Below are 24,517 nucleotides of genomic sequence, written 5' to 3'. Positions count from 1 at the left end.
TGTGCCAGCTGCTCCTCGACCTCCTGCTGGTGTCGAGACCGGATGGCCGCGATCTCTCTGTGGTGTAGCCGTGGTGTCTGGTAGCCGGCTAGTCTGGGTCGTCGCCTAGCTCGAATCTCCTCCGCTCGCTAAGATGTCACTCCCAATGTGTGTGGCTCGGCTACTGGTGCCAATCTCTGGAAGAAGTCAGTCAACTGGGACTGTCTTCCTCCGCTATGATGTGCGGGTGTCTGAAGTAAGATCTCCCTGTGTCTCTGTAGTGCTAGTAGTAGTCTGCCTAGCTGTCTCTGGTCCGATCTCTCCCAGATCTGTCTAAGTGATGTGGTCCCTCTAAAAACCTCAAGATAGCATGCCCTGATCTCCTGCAAAGCACTACACTGGCAAACAAAATGCTCCTCTGTCTCTACCCCCGTCTGGCATAATCTGCAAATGCGCTCTGCTCGACGGATGTGTGCTGCTCTCCCAGTCTCGATCTCTAGTTGGTGTGATGAGACCCTTAGTCGCCCAATGGCTACTCTGGCTCCATGTGATAAGTGGACCTCCAAGTATCGTGGTCGGGAGGTGCTCAAGAAGTGGTCTCTGTAGTAGTGAAAGAGGAGGAGGAAAGAGAAGGAGGGAAGAGGAGGGGTGGACCATGAAGGAGAAGAGAGAAAGAGGAAAAGGGAAGAGGAAGAGGAGGCGTGGAGGGGAAGAAGTGAAGGAGCGAAAAGGAGGAGTGGACGAGGAGAAGAGGCGGAGCAACAGGTTGCGGCCGAGAAGAAGCGTCGAATGCGTGAAGTGGCAAATGGGCAGCAAACAAGAACGGAAACGATGGCAAAAATCGCATTTGCAAAAAAAAAACCTTCCGCCCTTTTTTTTTACCTCACTTTACATTTGGGTAAAACACCGTTTCGGTGGGCAGGTTTCACTCTCACAGCCATCAAAGAAGAGATATCCAAGGAGATCACAAAGGACATGGAGGGGAAACTCGGAGCCAAGCAATCAGGATGGGTTGAAGTGGTGAAGAAGAACATCCGTAAAGAAGTGAGGGAGGAGGGAAGAACACCAAATCATTCACACCACCATTGAAGAGGAAAAGATGAGGCAGGCCCGCCGCCTCAACATTCGACTCACAGGTATAGCCGAGACACCCGACTCCACTCCCGAGAAAGATGGAAAGCTTCTATGCACGAAGCTCGGCTACAAGGAAGAGGACCCTCTCCCCTTCACCAAAGCATGGAGAGCCGGGAAAGACTCAACACACAAGCGAGCCCTCATCCTACAGTTTGCAGGAGAGATGGAGAGGGCCACCTTCATGAGGAAGAGGGTGATTCTACGAGGATTACAGGGAGATCCCATCTATTTGGATGACGACCTTATGAGGATGCAGATAGAACACAAGAAAACATGCATGCCGAGAGTCCTACAGGCCCGAAAAGAGGGCAAGAGAGCATTCTATCACGATGGCCGTGTCATCATCGATGGGAAGGCCACCGATTAGCGCCAGGCGGCCTATGGGACATCGGCTATGGAGGATCCAGATTTACAGATACACACAGCAATTTGGAACTGCAATGGAGCACTTTGGACACATCCTGAGAGGATGGAGGAGGTCATGGAGGGACGGGACATCATACTACTTACAGAGACGCACCAGAGCCCAGAGAGGGGGCTACCCAAAGTAGAGGGTTATCAGTGGGAGTCTACACACAAGGGGACCACACGGCAAAACACATCGAGGATCTTGAGGTATAGCAGTACTCTTCAGGCGAGAGCTACATGAGCGCCTATGGGTGGTGGCACGTGACCAGGAGGCTAGATACATGTGGATCGGACTGCAACTCTCAGCAGACAGGGTGTTATACATTGCTCTATGCTACTTCTCTCCTAGAGGATCGAGATATGCCATGATAGCAGAGGAGGAGAGTAGAGAGGAGGAGGAGGACACAGGGCCATTGGGAGAGTCACCATATGCACCCCTTTCAAATGAGATCATACACTACTCCAACCTGGGGGAAGTCCTCCTTATGGGGGACTTCAATGCACGGACACAGAGCCGACAGTGCGACATTTATGATTTCGAGCACCCCGAGGTGATGCACACACTAGAGATCGAGCACACGGGAGCTTGTAGGGTGTCAGAGGACATGGGGCCGGATAACACCAGATCTGGTCATCACTTACTTGAGTTGGGAGCCCGACACTATCTCGTTATTTATAACGGGATGAGACAGTGGCCGGATTCAGGAGCACTGACATGCTTTCCACGATCAGGGGAGGTAGCACAGTGGACTACACACGTAGTGACATCTTTCACCATCCCCCCCTGTCCTATTGGTGCGGATCACACGTACCTCTTGCTGTCACTGGCGAGCTCCACACCAACACCCACACAACCCACACAGGCATTGTCACCAGCCTGGACATGTCACAGTCTGAAAGGGGTCTAGTGGACTCCAGGATGTTTAAATATTTGGAAAGTACAAGCTTTGGGAATGGGGGATTATCCTAGAATACAAAGGACCAGACTCCTAAAATTTAGGAGAGTTGCTATTTTTGGCCCGACTCCGATGGAAATTCTGTTCGCGTCATTACATCTGGAATTGAGCAGATACCAAGAGTTGGCAAAGTGCCTATGACAGAATGTCTACCAGTTGGGATATTTTTAGAGGTAAAGATTATGGAAGGACCCATCTCTTAGATTGGGACATGTGGCAAGAAAGTGGACCAAAGTGAGACAAGTGGCCTGACACTTGTTATAAAGTGGATCAAAGTGAGACAAGTGGCCTCACACTTGTCACTTCAGCTATTGTGTGGCTCTCCACTTGTCATCGTAGCCTTCTCTTGCCATTTTAGCTCATGGGAGGCCCAAATCTATAAATTGGAGCCCTCTCTCTTCGTTAAGGGAGGCTCTCTTGGTGCACACTAGCCTCTACCACCGTTGAAGGCTTCCCTAATGACAGCTACTCTCTTTCTCTCTCACTTGAAGGCTGCCCATGAAGAATACCGGCTGTATGGGACTGTTTTGGAGGCTTCCATCGCGAAGAAATACTGAAGGCAAGGGTATTCAATCATTTATTATGATTTCTAGCCATTGTATGTGTTGTACCAGCATTTGTACTTGTTGTACCTACCGTACCGGCTGTACCAGCCACTGTACTTGCTGTACCAGCCACTGTAGTTGCTGTACCAGCTTCTGTACTTGCTGTACCTGCTGTACCAGCCACCGTACCGGCTGTACCAGCCACTGTACCTGCTATACCAGCCACTGTACCGGCTGTACCAACCATTGTACCTACTGTACCGGCTGAATGGAGAGTTGTACCTGCTGTACCAGCTCTATTGCATGAAGACCCGTGGTTTTTGGGGAAGAATCAGTACCCACACGGAGGTATATGGATTATATTGTTGGCTCGGCATTTCTACAGCCTATGTTCCGGCTTGGTAGCCTTGTGTTGGGCTGTGTTATGGCATTTGTATATGGATAATCCGGCATCTCCCGTGGGGAGAGTAAGGCCCTCAAAGCTTGTACATGATATTATTCTCCTTGGGTAATAAAATACTCCAAGGGGGGGGTCGGCCCATTCCGGCCTCTATGCAGTGTCACACGTGCAAGCTCCATTTTCAGCATTTGTGGATGTTTTGTCCAGCTTTACGTTTTATGCAAAGTGATGATGGATATGTGTTAAGGCTGTGGCCATGTTTAAATGTTTTAATATGCATTGATGGTATCAACAAGTGTGTCAAAGGCCCTAGTCCCCCGAGCACCCCGCCGCGAGTTACATTGGTATCAGAGCATAGGCTTTCTTGGAAGCGGAGGCTTCCTTCTATCAATAAGGAAGAGAAAAGATCTGGAGTGGGGACCACACTTACCATCATTGCTATTAAGCATGGCCAGCCACTTCAGAGCCCATGAAGCAAGAGCATGAGCAATAGACAGCTTGGTCTAAGGATTTATGAAGTCACAAAATTTATCTTGGAAGTATGGAGTTGGCTTTATGTGCACACGTTTAGCACTCTTTCCATATGGATATTGTGGATTATATTATCAAGCTTACAAGTAAGCTATATGGAGATATATCTTAGGATATCTTAAGGATATGGTGACGAGATATTTCTTCTGGCTTCATGACCAACCTGGAAAAGAAAAGCTAAGTATACTTTGAGTTTGCAAAGTTAGTGCTTTTGCTATGAAGTGTTTTTGATGTTCACTAACCCTTGTATAGCTATGCAAGGAGAAAGGTGTTGTTGTTTGCCTTGAGATGGTTTCAGGGAAACATTGTTTATGGCTCCCTTTAATGGGATGAATTCTTTTCATGGCTCCCTTTATTGGGATGGAATATATCTATGGAGATTTCTTTCTTGGACGAGATTTATATAGATATTGGGCTTAACAGGCAATTTCTATGGACGAATCTGTCCGAGTTTATATAGAAGAAATCTTTGGTTATCTCATGGATATGATGCTTTTATGGATAAAGTCCACCTCTACTCCAAGGTGTGTGGTTAGCACGGAGTATGTGGTAAGAGTTATGGTATACAAGGATTATGGTATACAGGTCTATGGATTCTTGGACTTCTTTTCTAGGGATTTGGATCCATCCTCAGGTTTATGGATTATGTTTATGACTCCCTTTTACTGGGATGGATTATTCCTTTTGGCTCCCTTTATTTGGGATGCATTGGACTTATGAAACTCATGATTCACATACCCTGTGTAGTGTTCTCTTGTCCTACGTGCTCTCTTGAAGATTGTTTCTACCATATGAGGGTGGAACAATAGAGAGCAGATGGAAGGGAACATGGGCACTTCAAAGGGTGATGACAAGCACAACATACCCTGTGTAGTGTTCTCTTGTCCTACGTGCTCTCTTGAAGATTGTTTCTACCATGTGTGGGTGGAACAATAGAGAGCAGATGGAAGGGAACATGGGCACTTGAGAGGGTAGTGTGAGTTGGTGGCCGAAATGCCTATAAACTATGTGTAGCAGAAATGCGTATGGAACACCAGGTTATCTATGCCTGCGAGTGATTGTTTTCAGGACTCCTTGTTTAGCCGCCCTGTGTAGTATTTCTCTTGTTCTAAGTGCTCTTCAAGATGTTGCTACCTTGCTTGGTAGAACATAGAGCCAATGGTAGAGAATATGGGCACTGAAGTCGGGCCGGGCGTCAAGGCAGCTCCTTGGTGATCTACATCGACATACCATTGTTTTCTAAATGCTGAATTTCATATGCATTGGCATGGAGGATTTGGCAATGGATGCCCGTGAAGCTATGTATTGAATCCAATAGTAATACAATTTACTCAAGGGAGGGGTCGGCCGTTCCGGCTCATTGTGTGTCTCTTGTAAGCCCACCTCTCATCCAAGGTGTGTGGTCAGAGTACCAACACGGAGTGCAAGTGGTAAAGTGGACATGACGGGACTTATGTCTATGCCAAGGGTCATGTGGACCGATGTCTTGATGGCAGGACACTTATTTTGTCTCGCCCATTTACTTGGGACATGGATTATGATATCTGGACTTATGGGACTGTTTTGTCTCGCCCATTTACTTGGGACATGGATTATGATATCTGGCTTATGGGACTGATTTGTCTCGCCCATTTATCTTGGGACATGGATTATGATATCTGGCTTATGGGACTGATTTGTCTCGCCCATTTATCTTGGGACATGATTATGATATCTAGACTTATCGGACTGTTTTTGTCTCGCCCATTTATCTTGGGACATGATTTTGATATTGGTATTATGGAGACTTATTTAGTCTCCCCCATTTCTTTGGGACATGGATTCTTCAGTTATATTGGATTTTTGAGACTGTCTCGTCTCGCCCAATCGATGGGACATGATTATATCTTGAATATATGGCTTGAAGCTTAAAGTTGCGGACAACTTTTAAGAAGTTGGGGAGGATGTCACCAGCCTGGACATGTCACAGTCTGAAAGGGGTCTGGTGGACTCCAGGATGTTTAAATATTTGGAAAGTACAAGCTTTGGGAATGGGAGATTATCCTAGAATACAAAGGACCAGACTCCTAAAATTTAGGAGAGTTGCTATTTTTGGCCCGACTCCGATGGAAATTCTGTTCGCGTCATTACATCTGGAATTGAGCAGATACCAAGAGTTGGCAAAGTGCCTATGACAGAATGTCTACCAGTTGGGATATTTTTAGAGGTAAAGATTATGGAAGGACCCATCTCTTAGATTGGGACATGTGGCAAGAAAGTGGACCAAAGTGAGACAAGTGGCCTGACACTTGTTATAAAGTGGATCAAAGTGAGACAAGTGGCCTCACACTTGTCACTTCAGCTATTGTGTGGCTCTCCACTTGTCATCGTAGCCTTCTCTTGCCATTTTAGCTCATGGGAGGCCCAAATCTATAAATTGGAGCCCTCTCTCTTCGTTAAGGGAGGGGCTCTTGGTGCACACTAGCCTCTACCACCGTTGAAGGCTTCCCTAATGACGGCTACTCTCTTTCTCTCTCACTTGAAGGCTGCCCATGAAGAATACCGGCTGTATGGGACTGTTTTGGAGGCTTCCATCGCGAAGAAATACTGAAGGCAAGGGTATTCAATCATTTATTATGATTTCTAGCCATTGTATGTGTTGTACCAGCATTTGTACTTGCTGTACCTACCGTACCGGCTGTACCAGCCACTGTACTTGCTGTACCTGCTGTACCAGCCACCGTACCGGCTGTACCAGCCACTGTACCGGCTGTACCAACCATTGTACCTACTGTACCGGCTGAATGGAGAGTTGTACCTGCTGTACCAGCTCTATTGCATGAAGACCCGTGGTTTTTGGGGAAGAATCAGTACCCACACGGAGGTATATGGATTATATTGTTGGCTTGGCATTTCTACAGCCTATGTTCCGGCTTGGTAGCCTTGTGTTGGGCTGTGTTATGGCATTTGTATATGGATAATCCGGCATCTCCCGTGGGGAGAGTAAGGCCCTCAAAGCTTGTACATGATATTATTCTCCTTGGGTAATAAAATACTCCAAGGGGGGGGTCGGCCCATTCCGGCCTCTATGCAGTGTCACACGTGCAAGCTCCATTTTCAGCATTTGTGGATGTTTTGTCCAGCTTTACGTTTTATGCAAAGTGATGATGGATATGTGTTAAGGCTGTGGCCATGTTTAAATGTTTTAATATGCATTGATGGTATCAACAAGTGTGTCAAAGGCCCTAGTCCCCCGGGCACCCCGCCGCGAGTTACAGGCATCGCATACCACTTTCTACTTCACCCCTGACCTGGCAGACATATATGAGCGTCGTGTATATGACAGGCTACTCCAGATGGAACCCCTGTCACCTCTAGACACACTCACCACTCAGCTGTCATCTCTACTACATACGGCCGCCACCCGCAGCTTCCCCCTTCAAACACACATTGCACACACAGATAGATCTGGGAGCATGCCCCAGAATCGGTGGTGTGATGATGAGTGCAGAGAGCTATATAGACACCTCCGTACCCAGAGACCATTGGGTACCATTACACAGAGACAGGCGAGCCAACAGATAAGGACCCTCACATACCGTAAGAGGCGTGCATATGAGGAGGCACAGTACTGGGATATATACCACCTACTCATGAGCAGAGATACAGAAATTGCATGGCGCAGGATGAGAGCGCCTCGTCCTCGTACCCCGATTGAGGATCCACACACATGGCACACATATGCAAAGAGCCTCTACCATATCCCTCAACAACCGCCCATACCACAGCCACAGGAGCCCCGCCCTACCACCTCTACTTTCTTTATCGCCTCGATGGTAGAGAAAGCTATCCGCCGGTTACAGCATGGGAGATCGGCTGACAACACAGATATATAGAGTGAGCATCTTATTTATGCAGCTGACACACTGGCACCCTTTGTTGCTCACCTCTTTAATAGGACACTAGTGGAGGGCCTACAGCTGAGTGGACTATGCACACCATCGTGCCTCTCCACAAAGCGGGAGACATGCAAGACCCCAGCAACTACATGACTATCATGATTGGTCATACATTGGCCAAACTTTATGGCACAGTGCTCCAGGCAGAGTTGAGCTCATATGCAAAGAAGGAGGGACTGAGAGCACCAGGACAGGCTGGATTCCAACGAGCTTTCTCCACTATTGACCATATATTCACTCTGAGATGTATGATTGATCACGCTTGGGCATGGGAGAGGAGATTATACTGCTCCTTTGTGGATTTCCGCAAAGCATTTTACACGGTGCCACGAGAGAGACTCTTCCAGCGCCTCCAGTCATTGGGGATCCCATCAGAGATGGTTTGGGACATCTATGCTTTATATGAGCAGGTCCTCAAGCGCATACAATGCCCCGGGGGGCTATCTGATGTTATTGCTAGCACCATAGGTGTGAAGCAAGGATGCCCACTCTCTCCTACACTATTTGGGCTATACATTGATGAGGTGGCTGACTTCATTGTTCACGGTGGTGGAGACGGGGTAGACATCTCAGATACCACAGTCCACATTATGCTACATGTAGATGATATTATTTTGGTCTCTGAGTCGCGGATGGGACTACAACATCATCTCCATGCACTCGATGACTTCTGCACACAGAGGGGACTTATAGTGAACCTTGGGAAAACCAAGGTCATGATTTTCCACACCTCAGGGCCGGTTCAGGCCATCTTCACACTAGCAAGAGGACAAGTAGAGGTGGTAGACTTATATGTGTACTTGGAGATTACATTTGCGACTCTGCCAAGAAGATTTACTATGGCACAGGCAGCCAGGGATAGACTCACACGAGGTATGCAGCTTTGGCCATGCTAGAGAGACAGTGTCACCAGGCACACTTCCAGGAGCCCCGCACGAAGGGGTGGTTGTTTGACACACTAGTCACCCCTGCTTTGATGTACACTATACCAATATGGGCGCCTGGGCTCGCCACCTCCACATGGCCTCGGATTCTCATGCTCTCAAGGATGATCCGCAGCAAACCCTCCGTCCCGCATGACATTGTCCGGGCGGAGTTTGTTGCACCTCCTATGCTAGTAGAGGCCCTCTTCCAGACGATCTACTTCATACAGAGGATCAGAGATATGCCATCAGATCGACTCTCACATAGAGCTTTTGAGGCGTCCAGGCAGCTCACAGAGAGTGGAGATAGGAGAGCATGGTATTCACAGATGATACACTGGCTCACTTAGCATGGTCTCAACATAGATCACCTACCATCTTTCCAGTATGATATACATGCACCACACATCCAACTCTCTCATAGTGAGAGGAACAGAGTCCTTCGGCAGGATTTATGGCAGCGATACACTCAAGAGACTCGGATTACACCCAGTCAACCTCTACCACCGAAGATGCTATACTACAAAGATCAGTTTATGCGTATCTCAGCGGATGGATTCATACAGAGACCTAGATACATGGATACATACATGCCACACAGGGTCAGAGTGGCCATTGGTCAGCTTAGAGTATCATCACATCAGCTTGAGATAGAGGCCAGTCGAGCATCACGCCTCCCCCGCATTGAGAGGATATGCAAACTCTGTCGGGAGGAGATAGAGAGCGAGGAGCACTTTGTATGTAGATGCAGAGCATACAGCACTGTCCAAGAGAGAGAAATGAAATGAAATGAAATGATATATTAACGTCTCTAAGAGGCCATGATGGCCTATGAGACCAAAACTGAGAGTATCCCAGAGCTGAGCAGATATGCAGATTGTGCCGCGAGGAGGTGGAGACTGAGGATCACTTTGTATGTAGATGTAGAGCCCACCAGGGGGTCAGAGATAGATATGCAGGATTGTTTGAGGAGCACTCTTCACTACATCAGTTGATGGAGGCCTCGGACCAGCGACAGCTTGGCAGACTACTACTAGAGCTTCATAGTTCTCGAGAGAGACTCCTCCAGACACCCGCTCCCACTAGGGGTGGGAGACAGCCCCAGCTCACAGATTTCTTCTAGAGAGCTATGCCAGTGCCAGCTGATGTACCACGTGGGGTGACCGCACAGAGAGCAGAGGAATTGAGAGCCAGGAGGAGACCTAGACAGACTGGACATAGAGCACCCCGACTCAGTCACCGAGAGATAGCAGCTATCCGAATGAGACACCAGATGGAGACACAGGAGAGGCTAGCTCGCTTTCATTCAGACTCAGGGTACATGTTCATGCCATTCACAGCCTCAGCATCGGCGATGTATGATATCTTATATCCCTCTTATGGCACTGGATGGAGTCAGACATAGATCTGCATAGCATGCTTGTACTACCCCTTCAGCATATAGAGATGCATCTTACCTTAGCACTCCATCCACATCCCCACCCCCCTTATATTGTTTGTATATGGGCTCCACCGATCCATGATGATTCACAGTTGTATCCAGACACATGCACACTTTTTCTTTTGTTTCTTTTCTTCCGATGACCGGAAGAACACAGTTGTATTATTTTTTTTGTCTCATAGACCGACTTTGGCCTCTCGTAGACGTTAATATATTTTTCTTTCTTTCTTTCTTTCTCTCTCTCTCAACTTTCACTATATATATTATATCTATCTATCACTATATATATATATATATATATATATATATATATATATATATATATATATATATATATATATATATATATATATATAATACGAGTCGTTCGAGGCGCGTACCATACCCGCCTCGTACCAAACGCCTCTGATGCCTCTAACAACCTTGCGCGACAGGGAGATCCTTGACATCGACTCCACCATCCCCCAAGAGTGGCTGGCCCTGATACCGGACCCTCATCCGCCGCAGTGGCTGGGAGTGTTCACAAAGCACGATATACCCCTGGCAGTTCATGGCGCAAATGACAAATCCGCCTTACTCACCTTTTCTATCAGGCTTCATAGCAGATTGGAGAGAGCAAACAGGCTGTGGCCATCGGACAAGCCCCTCACACAGCTTCGATGGGATATTAGAGAAGGAGCATCCTGACCAGACAGCATCCCCTTCTTTGGCTAGTGAGCAAAATTTGGAGCCAGCTTCAGCTTCTTCAGGGGGATGACAGCTCATTGCCGCCCAGAGGATGTTGAGTGCACATACCCTCGACATTTTGGCAGCAAATTCCAGACAGCTAGTGCCCATGAAAGGCCATCCTTTCGTACATCTACTAGCACACAGTGGCTCAATGCTGAGGGCAACTAGTTGGCCATCAACAGTCAGCAATCCACTTGCAACATAGTGTGACAGGCTGGTGGCCAGTGTGGCACATTGAAAAGGCTACAAAATCCAAAAAGCTGTATTTTATAGTTTTGTCTTTTTGTTGAAAAATAAATATAAAATTATAGTTTGCCATTAAAAATTGATTGCTGCACCGCTATTTTTTATCCACCATGCACAAAAGACCATTACGTCAAGGTGGCATTCATATAACCAACCTGTAATAGTTGTGGATACCAGTCATGTAGTTTGGCAAAGACACCATCAATATCACCATTCCTTATAAGCTTTTGAGTTTGCAATCAAAAGAAAGAGCTAAATCAGTTGGCTGAATAACACCATAGTACTGCTTCAATTTAAGAGTAAACCTGATTAAGCCTTAAAGGTGTTCGCTTCAATGAAGAAATACCTGTCTTAACTTTCTCCGGCGATCAAGGGCATAGCATTCTTCATCCACCATTTTGTCACCATTTTCATGTGCCATAAAAATGACTGGAGGAACCATATTCCCACTCGCAGAATCAAATGCTAGGAGTGTGTCTTGATACCCATAGTGCAACAAGTACGTGCGTACGACACTAAAATTGCAACATGACACAAGAAAATCATGTAAGAGACATCATAATGCCAAAAAAAACAAACACAATTAGCATGTATGGATTAAACTCTAAAAAACAAGAAGGAAATGAGCTTGACTTCATCAGTATTCACTCACAAAGCTTTGCAGCATCAACTTCATCATGCATAGCATAGATTAATTGCTATGACACCCCTACTCACAACCTAAATGCCCAAGAATAGATGCAGATTTATGTACACAGGCATGCCCATGTGCAGCAAGGTAGTACTAAGAAAAGAAGTAGGATAGAAATAAAGTAATAAATTTAATTTAGAAGCTGCTGGCATAAAACAAGAAAATATTACATTGAATTTTAAAAGGGTCAAAAGTAAGCTTCATGCATGACTAGTAGATTGTCCAGCCTTACTGTCTTAGGGAATTGGCTTATCATTATGTGGCACAGCATGCTCTCAGTAGCATGCTCTCAGTTTTCATCTTTAAAGTCCTCGTGTGGACATGGTGTAGATTCCCCTTCATAAAGACCCAAGGGAGCCCATTCCATACTAGATGATTTCTTTGCTGCAAGATGAAGGAGAGAGCAGATCATCCAAAATGATTTCTACTACGTGCAAAGCACCAGTTATCTTTTGACCCATAGAAATCACACATACACAGTAGATAAATAACACATGCCTAACTTATCGTATCCACTCATAAGTGAGTGTTCACACACTACTAGCACACTTACCCTTTTAGGAATTGGTCACACATACAGATACATGTTAGAATTCGGAGCTCAATGTGTGTGAACAACCCCTTAAGGTGTGAAAACCCTCTTATGAGAAGATAGGATAAGTATGCTACGTGTCATTAGTGTAATGTGTGTGTGTGTGTGTGTGTGTGTGTGTGTGTGTGTGATTTCTATTGGTCAAAAGATAAGGCTACAAGCCTGAAAAAGCATGTACTTGTGAAGGGTTTTATAATCAATCAATAACCATCATTGAGTTGTGGAGATCTCTCTCTTAAGCCATATCTAACTCACTGTCTACACAGTTCACAACCACCATGTAATTCGTACATGGTAAAAGAGACATGGGTTGAAGTGTAACCTCTCAACCACTAGAAAAGCCAAGTTGAGCCTTTGAGCCAAGAAAACATGGACAAGTTCAACCTATGAGCTAAAGAAAAAGTGGACAAGTTGGCACCAAGGTGGGGTGTTGAGAAAAGCGGTGCCAAAGCGTAGCACTAGGAGATTTCCACAAAATGGATAGACTGGAGGTCTCCATTGCCTTAACGTTTTGGGATCTGGAAGGCTAGATCAATGTGTGGAAACCTCCAATTAAGCACGCACTGGCGTGAACAAAATTGGGATGGGTGACCTCCTGAGACTTGTCTCCCCACCCAATTCCAACATGGTATCAGAGCAAGGCTAACTCCTGCAACTGCCCAAGTCATCCATCTCTACCACCTAATATGCAGCCCGCCATCAAGTTGGCATCAAACATACAACTGCAGCTTGGCACCACCCTCTCCCACGCCTGCTACCTCTGCCTCTACCTCCCATCTGACATTAGCAACAGCACCGCTTCCACCTGCACCAACTACCCATACACCTATGACACCAGCACCAACATCCCATCCATTCAAACAAAACTTATGAGTCTTTCTAATGATGCAAGACAGCGTCTAGAACGTGGTCAACACTACAGACCCCAAGCCAAGCGATAGAGTGGAGAACACTCGCACGTGGAATGACCATAAAGACAAGGTCATGGCACTCATCAGTCTCGGGTTGTCCGACAACCTGATTCATCACATGGATTTCACCAAGAGCTCAAAGGAGGTAAGGGACAAGTTGGAAAACTTGTTTGGTAATAAAATCATTAACTCCAAATTCTTTCTTAAGCGCAAAAAAAAAAATGCTTGAAAATGAATGAAAGAGAAACTTTGGGAGAACATTTGAGCAATCTAGGCTCTATACAGCTCCTCTCTGGCTTGGGAGTTGCAATGGATGAGGATGGCAAGAAAGTTGTGCTTCTATCAAGTATAGCTGAGGTTTCAAAATTTTCAAAAACCTTGATTGTACTAAGGGTGGCTCGGAAAATAGCATATTATGAGATGATTGAGGCTCTTATAGATGAAGATTGCCGCAAAGAGCAATTTGAAACTTCCTTTGAGTCAAATAGGGCCATATTCACAAAGGGAAAAGGGAAAAGGGAAAAGAACTATCAAATGCAACTTTTGCAAAAAGCTCGAACACAGAGAGGATGAGGATCGATGCTTCAAGAAGATGGCCAAAGAGCAAGAGAAGGTGCATGCAACCGGGTGGCAAAAGATGATGAAGATGTCCATGAAGCACAAGCATCCTTGACAATAGAACGTGTAGCTAATGTCATAGATAATCTTTTCTCTGAAAAATCCAATAGGTGTGGGTCATGGGTTCTCTGCCCGAGAGGTCCCCAAAAATTGATTGTAATAAATGTTGTGTGTTAGTCTTTCCTTTTATGTGTATGTAATAAGCCTCGAATCTTATAAAAGGCTCCATTTTTTTGCATACCCCTATTTAGATCAAGGGGGGATTGTCCTAACAGACTGATGTAGGCTGTGACCTGTCATTTGTGGTCAAGCTCTTATATCAAGCCTGGCATGAGAGTTCGGATGTCGGTGCCATTGTGTCTCCATTGAGTACATGGTGCAATCTAGAGTCCAAACCACGATTACTATTGAAGGTTTTTCAAGCATCTCCACCTTTGCTCCGAAAAGAGGTTTGTTGGATTCGGAGCTCAGTGTGTCTGAATAACTTCTTAAGATGTGCACACCCTCTTATGAGAAGATAGGATGAGTGTACCACGTGTCATTAGTATAATGTGTGTGTGATTTCTATGGGTCAAAAGAGAAGGCTACCAGTCTATTAAAACATGTTCTTGTGAAGGGTTTTATTATCAATCAATAACCATCATTGAGTCATGCAAGTCTCTCTCTCTTAAGCTTGTCATCTCTTTCTCTACAGTCACCACATCTCTCTCATGTATCTACCTCACTCACTATCTGCACAGTTCCCAACCACCATGTAATTCGTACATTACGAACACACACACACACACACACATACGATGGGTTCACACACACAAGCTCCGAATCCCAGCACAGAGAAAGAGTTTTTGCAACTTTGGCTAGTAAACGACCACATCTTATTACTATACTGTTGAGATATCGAGCTCATCTAGTGAGGCGGTGGACACTGATGACCCGCCTGGGGGATAGGCCCCACACTTACACCACTGGCATGGTTGGTGAGATCTTGGGTGATATGCGGCCAGTTTGATGACAGGCTGTGTGACAGCCATTCTAGAGACTGGCATAGTTATAGCGCCAGCTCATTTAGTCGGGTTCACACTATAGAGAACCCGTGTATGTATTTGGTTGAGTACCTTTCATAGTGTGTGTACTCTTATCTTGTATATGGTGTGTTGAGTGTTGAGTAAAGAGAAGAAGAAGATTTCAGCCTCTCACCTTGTGTGTTCTCTATTAGGGTTTTGTGAGTGTGTGTGTGTGCTTGCAAGAGCTCAAGCTCTCTTCCCCCTTGCATCTTTTCATGGTATCAGAGCCTGGTTCGTGCTAAGGGCTGAGCTGCAAGCAAGAGAACCACAGGAAGCGGTACGAGGGTAAGAGCTTCAACTACTCTTCCCTATTGTGTTGGTGACTACACCCTTGTCAGGAGCTCTACGGGAGGCACCGGCAAACGGTCTCTGATTGAGGAGCTTTCTTCGCGGGAGTAAAGCTATAGGGCAACTATTCAGTCCTATCGGACAAAGATTTTCGGGCCGAAAACGCGTTTCGGGCGCATCTGGACCTCCGTTTTTCAGAAAGCAGGCGACTTCGAGCACTGCGGGTAAGTCATCGATTCTCTGCAGAACTCTATTTTAAGAACTGCAGAAAGACAGATTGATTGTGCAGACACTGTGAGTGCTGCAAAGAGGTCTACAATTGCCATTGGATGTATGTATGCACATTGAAGTCACTGGTTGTGACATTTGAGAGTACTACAATACCGCTGTGCAAAAAATACAGTAGTTTGTGCAGAAAAACCAGAGTGCAGATTCTGGTAAAATTGTGTGTTTGGCAAGATGTCAAATGATGGGATAACTCAGATTGTGGCTAAGAAGCTTGATAAGAATAACTTCCATGCTTGGAGGTTCAGGTTGACGAATTTCCTGATGGGAAAAGGCTATTGGGACTACATAGAAGGTGAGCATGCACCGGAGATACCGGATATAAATCCGACTGCTGCAGATGTGAAAGAGTTTAAAGACTGGAACCAAGGAGCCAGGAAGGTTATGTATTGGCTATCCATTAGTATACAGGACACCATGATTGGGCACATTCAGGATGCCAAGTCCCCCAAGGAGGCGTGGGACACCTTGGTAAAGCTTTATGAAACAAATACCAAGGCACGTAAGATACAGTTGAAGAATGAACTTCATACTGTGGAGAAAAAGAGCACGTATGTGAATGACTATGCGTTGAAGATAAAGGGTATTGTGGAATCCCTTGCATCTATTGGTGTGTCAGTAGATGATGATGATAAGGTGGAGGTCTGTCTACGTGGTCTCGGGCCACAATACAAGGCGTTCAAGACGTCTATTCAGACTCGGGAAAACATTCCCAACTTTACAAATTTGGTGTCTATGCTGATTATCGAAGAGAAGAGCTTGGGTGAAGACCAACAGTCTTCACAAAGCAAAAACAGTTCAAAGCAACAGGCCTTCTACACGAGTTCAGGAAGAGGACGAGGTAGAGGAGGCCGTGGACGCGGTCAAGGAGGTGGCCGAACAGGTAATCAGAATTATGGCCAACAGCAGCAACAACAACAACAGTCCCAGAATCAACAACAACAACAACAACAACAACACACAGGTGGAAGAGGCAAATTCAGAGGCAGGGGGAGTCAAAGAGGCCGTGGAAATTGGCAAAGGCAATATAATGATGCACGTGAATGCTATTATTGTGGTAAGCCTGGACATGTGCAGGCAGAATGTTATAAGAAGCAGGCTGACATGCAAAATGAAAAAGTGCAGCAAAATAACTATGCATCCTCAAGTAGAAATAATGAGGATAATGAAAGGTTGTTTGTTATGCAGCATGTCGTGAATGCCATGTCTAAAAATGTTGATGCAGCACAAAAAGATAATGTATGGTATGTGGATTCAGGCGCTTCGAACCACATGACGAGTCATGGGGAGTGGTTCAAGGAGATGAAAAACCCGGAAAGACCAGGTTTTGTGGAAACAGGGGATGACACTGCTCATCCAATTGCCCACGTTGGAGATGTGCCATTGTCTATGCAGGATGGCAAAGTGAAGTACCTTGCAGATGTACTTCATGTACCAAACATAACAAAGAATCTGGTTTCAGTTGGCCAGATAATTGAGCAGGGTTTGCAAGTTCGGTTTAACCCTGATGGGTGTTATGTTGAAGATTTCAAAGACAAGTGCAGGTTGGTTGCAAAAGGCAACAGAGTGGACAGAATGTTTACGTTAAATGTAGACATGCCTGAAATGAGTGCTGCGATGTTTGCAAATGGTTCAGGAATTGTTGCAGACACAGACATTTGGCATAAAAGGATTGGACATGTAAATGTGCAGAGATTGAAGTCTATGCAGACAAAAGGAATTGTGACAGGGCTGCCAAAATTTAAAGTGGAAGGTGTGAAGCATGCCAATTTGGGAAGCAAACAAAGCATGTGTTTCCACGTAACAGATATGTGAGCAGAAATGCACTAGATGTTGTGCATTCAGATGTATGGGGTCCTACGAAGACCATATCTATGGGAGGCTGCAGGTACTATGTGACTTTCATTGATGACCACACAAGGAAAGTGTGGGTACATTTCATGAAGGAGAAGAGTGAGGTGTTCACTCACTTTTAGAATTTCAGAGTTTTGGTTGAAAAGCAAACAGGGAAATATGTAAAGTGCCTAAGGTCAGATGGAGGGGGAGAGTACTTCTCCAATGAGTTCTCTGAATTTTTTAAGAAGAATGGTATTCGGAGACAGTTTACATGCAGATATACTCCGCAGCAAAATGGAGTTGCTGAGCGGAAAAATAGGCACATTGCTGAGATTGCGCGAGCATTGATGGAAGAGAAGAATATGCCGCATTGCTATTGGACTGAGGCTGTTTCTACAGCAGTATACATCATGAACAGGACTCCAACTACAGCCATACATGATGTAACTCCAGAGGAGAGGTTCACTGGCAGAAAACCAGATTTGTCTCATCTGAAAGTCTTTGGATGCATTGCATATGTGCATGTGCCAGATGAGCTGAGAACTAAGCTGGATCCAAAAGCTGAAAAATGTGTGTTTATTGGATACTCCCTTGAGCAAAAGGGATACAGGTGTTATAATCCTGCTACACGTGAGTTGAGGGTAAGCAGAGATGTTGTCTTTGATGAGATGAGCAGCTGGTATGCTGCTGAAAAAGCAGCTGTTGGGGTTGATGTGAGTGGAAGTGTGGTTGCACAGAATGCAGGTCAACAATCACAGTCTTTGAGTGGACCAGGAGAGTCCTCATCTAGTGGGTCTGTTGATAGACCATGGAGTGGCACGCTGCGTCATAACACCAACCCTGCAAATGTGATTACTACATCACGTAAAGGAAAAGAGAAAGTGGTTGAGCCCCTTGGTATGCCTGACATGTCTGCAGGGCATTCTCATGTTGATGGAGAGTCTAGTGGCTCAGATATGAGCCTTGATGAGGAGCTTGGGATCCCAGCTATGAGAACACCTGGTGTAAAGAAGGCTATGGAAGCCATGAATGAGAAGCTGCGAAGATCTGGGAGAGCGAAAAATCCTGTGCAGAGATTTACCTATGATGGTTATGTGACACATCACTAAGCATATATGGCAAAGGTTGTGCAGGTTGTAGAGCCCACATGCATTGATGAGGCTGTTGGAAATGTGTGTTGGGAGAGAGCTATGGATGAGGAGATGGATGCACTATATGGAAATGAGACTTGGGATTTAGTGCAATTGCCTGAAGGCAAGAAAGCCATTGGATGCAAGTGGGTGTACAAAGTTAAACATAACAGTGATGGAAGCATAAACAGGTACAAGGCTAGATTGGTAGCCAAAGGATATGCGCAGACATATGGGATTGATTATGAGGAAACTTTCAGCCCAGTTGCCAAGATGGCAACGGTGAGAGTTGTGATAGCAATGGCTGCGTCAAAGCAATGGTCTTTACATCAGATGGATGTAAAGAATGCATTCTTGCATGGGGATTTGCAAGAAGAGGTGTATATGTTGCAACCACCTGGATATGAGGATGTGGGTCACCCCGAGCATGTTTGCAGGTTGAAGAAAGCCTTGTATGGCTTAAAACAAGCACCAAGAGCATGGTCTGACAAGATTTCTGAATATCTTGTCACTATTGGCTTTCATGTAGCCAATGCAGATTTCTCGCTGTATGTGAGACATGGTGATAGAGGAGTTGTGCTTGTTGTCATCTATGTAGATGACTTGATCATTACGGGGGACCATGATGCAAAGATCTTTGATGTAAAGATCTTGCTTAGACAGAAGTTTGAGATGAAGGATCTGGGGGAGCTCAGATATTTCTTGGGCATTGAGGTGATTAGGTCACCACATGGTATTGGATTACTGCAGAGACAGTATGGCTTGGACATGTTGTCCAAGTATGGTATGACAGGCTGTAAGCCTATTTCCGTGCCATTGGATCAGAATGGCAAGTTGAGTGCAGATTCAGGAGAGATCTTGGAGGATCCTACTATGTAGGACGCATAGTAGGAAGTTTGATCTACATGACGATCACCAGACCAGATTTGAGCTATGCTGTTGGGTTAGTGAGTCAGTTTATGCAGGTTCCACCGAAACCGCATTTGGATGCAGTGAGACGCATACTGAGGTATGTGAAGTCTACTTTGCATTGTGGACTATTCTATGAGACTGGGACAGAGATATGTGTACATGGGTACACAGATGCTGATTGGGCTGGTAGTATCTCATATAGAAGATCTACCAGTGGATTCATGTTTTCTTTGGGGAGTGCTGCTGTGACTTGGAGCAGCAAGAAGCAGCCTACGGTTGCTCTATCGAGTACAGAGGCCGAGTACAGAGGAGCTGCTATGGCAGCATGTGAGGTAGCTTGGTTGAGAAAGCTACTTGCAGATTTGGGTCTATCAGTTGATAGACAAGTTGTCAATTTTTTGTGACAACATTAGCAGTATACAGTTGGCCAGGAACCCAGTCTTTCATGCTCGTACGAAGCACATAGAGGTCCACTACCACTTCGTCAGAGAGAAGGTCTTGGCAGGAGATCTTGACCTTGTTTATGTCAGCACAGAGGATCAGGTAGCTAGGTAGCTGACATCTTCACCAAAGCATTGGGTACAGAGAAGCTCCGCAGATTCAGGGCTTCACTTGGTGTACATGAGATGGAGTTGAGCTCGAGGGGGAGTGTTGGGATATCGAGCTCATCTAGTGAGGCGGTGGACACTGATGACCCGCCTGGGGGATAGGCCCCACACTTACACCACTGGCATGGTTGGTGAGATCTTGGATGATATGCGGCCAGTTTGATGACAGGCTGTGTGACAGCCATTCTAGAGACTGGCATAGTTATAGCGCCAGCTCATTTAGTCGGGTTCACACTATAGAGAACCCGTGTATGTATTTGGTTGAGTACCTTTCATAGTGTGTGTACTCTTATCTTGTATATGGTGTGTTGAGTGTTGAGTAAAGAGAAGAAGAAGATTTCAGCCTCTCACCTTGTGTGTTCTCTATTAGGGTTTTGTGAGTGTGTGTGTGTGCTTGCAAGAGCTCAAGCTCTCTTCCCCCCTGCATCTTTTCATATACTTCACGTACATAATTAACGAAACTCGTGATACTCACACAAATAGTAAGCCAATTCGGTGACATTTTCCGACTTCTAAACAATTGTCCTCCATTGAAAAGCTTCCAAGTATGCTTCGAGAAGTGCCGGATACTCCATGAATTAATCCTTATCCAAACGTTTTGCATCAATGGTAAGATAGTTTTTTAATTCGGCAGATAGCGCCTTAGGATTTTGACACTAGCAAGTGTCTACTCCTTATGAGATACAAAATACTCATGTTATGGTATCTCCTCATGCTCGTGCACTTCTAGTGAATCTTAAAAAAATAGATATGTGAGTTCAAATACCACGTACCTCTTCAAGAGGTTGAAATGAAAAGCATTTTGGATTTTCCAGTGAGCAATGCAAGAGTGAATGAAAACTGCTTCATTGATCTTCTCAGTAATCTGGAATGGCCCAAGATACTGATTGAAAAGATTTGAATACATTCTTTCCTTTCTAAACCGCTTCCAAAGTCTAGCTTTCTTGAATTTCACAAATACCCAGTCACCTTTTTTGAGATCCATCTGTCTACAATGCCTATCTGCAACCTTCTTGTGCTTGTCCTTAGACTACTCTATGGCTGTCCGCACTTGTGCAAATGCAATATTAAGATCCCTTACATACTCATCTATTGCAAAAGTATCATCCTTAGTTCAAAGGGTAGGTGGTAATACTACATGGCCATAGATATTCTCAAAAGGTGCCTTGCCAGTGGATGAATCAACCAATTATTGTATGCAAACTTTACAAGCAGAAAGTACTCCCAAGCTAATTTCTGCTTAACCACATTAAATTATAACATATTGAGCACAATTCAATTTGTTATTTGGCATTGCCTATAGCTTTGTCAATGATAGGCAGTTGAGAACCTCAACTTGGTAAAGGAGAAGGCTCACATTGTCGAGGCAGAGGAAAGTCACTTTGTGGCAACAGGTGGCATTGAAGACTTTAATGATTCTTATGCATTTTAACTCTTTTGTACACTCTTTTTTTTGGATTATAAGCCTTTGTTTTTATCCATTCCCTTGATTATTGTAAGAGAAGAGTACACACACCCTATTGTTATTAAAAAGTGATTATAACTCCAGAGTCTAGTCCTTCTGATTTGAAGATTTATGCAGCTTATTCTCTCGTCAATGGATTATTATATTATCAAGATCGCATTTGTGTTTCTCATAACACAAGCATGCGCAACCTCTTGGTGAAGGAACATCATGGAGTTCCTTACGCAGCTCATCCTGGTCTCAACAAGACTTATCTGTTGCTGACAGCTTCTTATTATTGACCTCAAATGAAGCAAGATGTTATAAAGTTTGTTACAACATGTTTCTCTTGTCAACAAATGAAAGCCAATAGACAAGCTCCATCCGGTCTTCTTCAACCACTTTTCCAATACCAAATGAACGTTGGGAAAGTATCAGTATGAATTTCATTACATCTTTACCTCGTTCTTCAAAAGGTAATACATAGATAATGGTGGTGGTCGACAGATTGTCCAAAATGGCATATTTTATACCATGCAAGAAAATAGCTCAAGCTCCGGATATTGCTTTGTTATTTCTTCAATATATTTTCAAGATACATGGGTTGCCAAAGTCCATTATTTCAGATCGAGATCCTAAGTTTACAGGACATTTCTGGACTTCACTTTTCAAGTCACTTGGCACAAATTTATTGTTCAGTTCCGCATAACATCCACAGATAGATGGCCAAACTGAAAGAGTTAATCCAATTTTTTGAAGAGATACTCAGACATTATATTCAGTCTCGCCTAGCGTCTTGGGAAGATTATCTACCATTGATGAAATTTGCTTACAATAATTCTCATCACACAGCAATAGGCATGAGTTCTTTCCAAGCCGCTTATGGTCATACACCAATTGTGCTATCGAACTTTGCTCTTCAACGCAAGGTGGCATTAGCGGATCATTTAGTTCAAGAAATGCAAGATGTCTTCTTCAAGTTCGAGATCAGATGATTCGAGTTCAAGAACTGTAACTTGGTTGAACACAATGCTAGTCAATACACTTAAATACACTAAGATTTGATGGACACTTTCTCAAATACAAGAAGTGAATTGCTGAATTGACAAGAGACACACAATGAGCCGGAATGGCCGACCCCTCCCTCAAATAAAGTATATTGATCTTGGGAGAATCAAGTATATAGTGTCATGGGCATTTCTGACCAGATTTCCATACCAATGCATATGATTACAGTATTGCAATCAAGTGGTTGTCGTTGTAGACTTGCAATCCACACTACCCTCTCAAGTGCCCATGTTCCCTACCATTTGCTCTCTATTGTTCCACCAACACATGGTAGCAACAATCTGCAAGAGAGCACGTAGGACAAGGGAACACTACACAAGGTATGTGATCTTGTAATCCGGTTTCTCCCTCCTGCTACTTGCTTCCATATTTAAGCGTAAAAGCTTACCAATAGCAAGTAGAGTCGATGACAACGAAAGTCTTCGCGATGGAAGTCTTTGGAGTGTTGAGATCTTCGATTTGTCGCCTTTCTTTGCGACAAAAGTCTTCAAGAGGATGAAGGAAACCTTGGGAAAGCTTCCCCTATGGTTCAGCTTGAGAAAGGAGGACTGAAATTAGAATTTTCAGCAAAAAGACCAAAAATTACAGCAATAAAGAGAGCTATTTTGCTGAATTTCAATCATTAGGAGTGTGTAGGAGAGTGATTGGCATCCGGAAACACTCTTGGAAGCTTGAAAATCACCTTAGCAAGCTTGGAAATGGAGTTGGGAAGGAGAATGTGCAGAAAATGCAGCCCAATAGCGCTCATGAAGGAGGCGCCAATCTCTAGAGAGAGGAGGAGAGAGGTGGTGAGTTGTCCAATGTAGGTGGTAGGCAAGTGCTTTGTGGAGCAAGCTAGAGTGGACACATGGCTAGTTACTCCCTTTGTACAAAGGGGATAAGGTCTGGGTGGTGGACATTGGGTTATGTCTGCTCGGGACATCAGTGTGTGTGAACCGGTCGGCTGGTCATAATTTATAAGTGAGTTTTGGTCGCCCAAAACTTAATGAAGTGTGTACACACTCACTTATAAATTAGTGCTAACTCCTAAGGCCAAGATTATGACCAATACTTACCACCTGTCACATGCCACATAACCATGTCAGCAGACAGTTTCACACGCATGGTTCACGGGCAGGCGTCCCCTTACCCGAAACTACACATTGGTCAAGCAAGCATGAAAACAGCATGCAATTTCAATTGCAAGCAAGCACATAAAGATGCTATGCAATGCAGCATTGGTATGGACAATCCCCGTTCATGAGACTATACCAAAATAGACGTGCTCCAGGCAAGTACACGAGGTACCAGACCCAATGGAACACCAATCCACCGAGCATTTCCGGGCATGTACACGGAGACACAAGTCCCAACGGAAAGCCAAGTCCACAGTAACACATGAGTGGCATCAATCCCCGGCATATACAACTGCCATGGACACCAGTCCAATGTACATACATGATAAGAAAGCACGGGTGGACCAATTGGGTGGCCAAATGGTGACAGAAACAATACCAACAAGCAGCTAACCGACGTCGCCAACATGATGAATTCAAAGAAGGTAATATGGTTCTTTTGTTCGTAACTTCTTATCGATATAAAACAATGAAATCAATTTTTCCAAAGTTACGAGCATGTTACTATGATCCCTTTCCGATTATTAAGAAGAATTCTCCTTTGAGTTATAAGTTGGAGTTACCACCTTCATGCGGAAAGATTCATCTGACTTTTCGCATATCATGGATCAAGAAGTTTGTACAAGGAGATTCTCCTATTCCTCCAGACATTTCTAATTATGTTCCAAAGATTGAAGGTGTGCATATGATCTAAATCCCAAAAAAGATTCTTGATGTACGACAGA

General features: G+C 44.8%; 1 protein-coding gene across 4 annotated transcripts in view; it reads right to left on the bottom strand.

Moving 5' to 3' along the window:
- Positions 1–24,517, bottom strand: part of LOC147610415 (ran-binding protein M homolog) — a 93,559-nt gene that overhangs the window by 36,588 nt on the left and 32,454 nt on the right. For all 4 annotated transcript variants that reach the window (XM_086786642.1, XM_086786645.1, XM_086786643.1 and 1 more), the window contains 2 exons: positions 11,577–11,745; positions 11,386–11,454 (listed from right to left, as the gene is read on the bottom strand). In XM_086786642.1, coding sequence (XP_086642768.1) covers positions 11,386–11,454; positions 11,577–11,745 — 238 coding nt within the window. The remainder of the gene's footprint in view (positions 1–11,385; positions 11,455–11,576; positions 11,746–24,517) is intronic.

The sequence above is a fragment of the Cibotium barometz genome, chromosome 49 (assembly GCF_041138505.1).
Source record: "Cibotium barometz isolate CiBa-2024 chromosome 49, ASM4113850v1, whole genome shotgun sequence".
In the NCBI taxonomy this organism is placed as follows: Eukaryota; Viridiplantae; Streptophyta; class Polypodiopsida; order Cyatheales; family Cibotiaceae; genus Cibotium; species Cibotium barometz.
The sequence above is the reverse complement of the archived record's forward strand: the minus strand, read 5'-3'. Positions and strand labels throughout refer to the sequence as shown.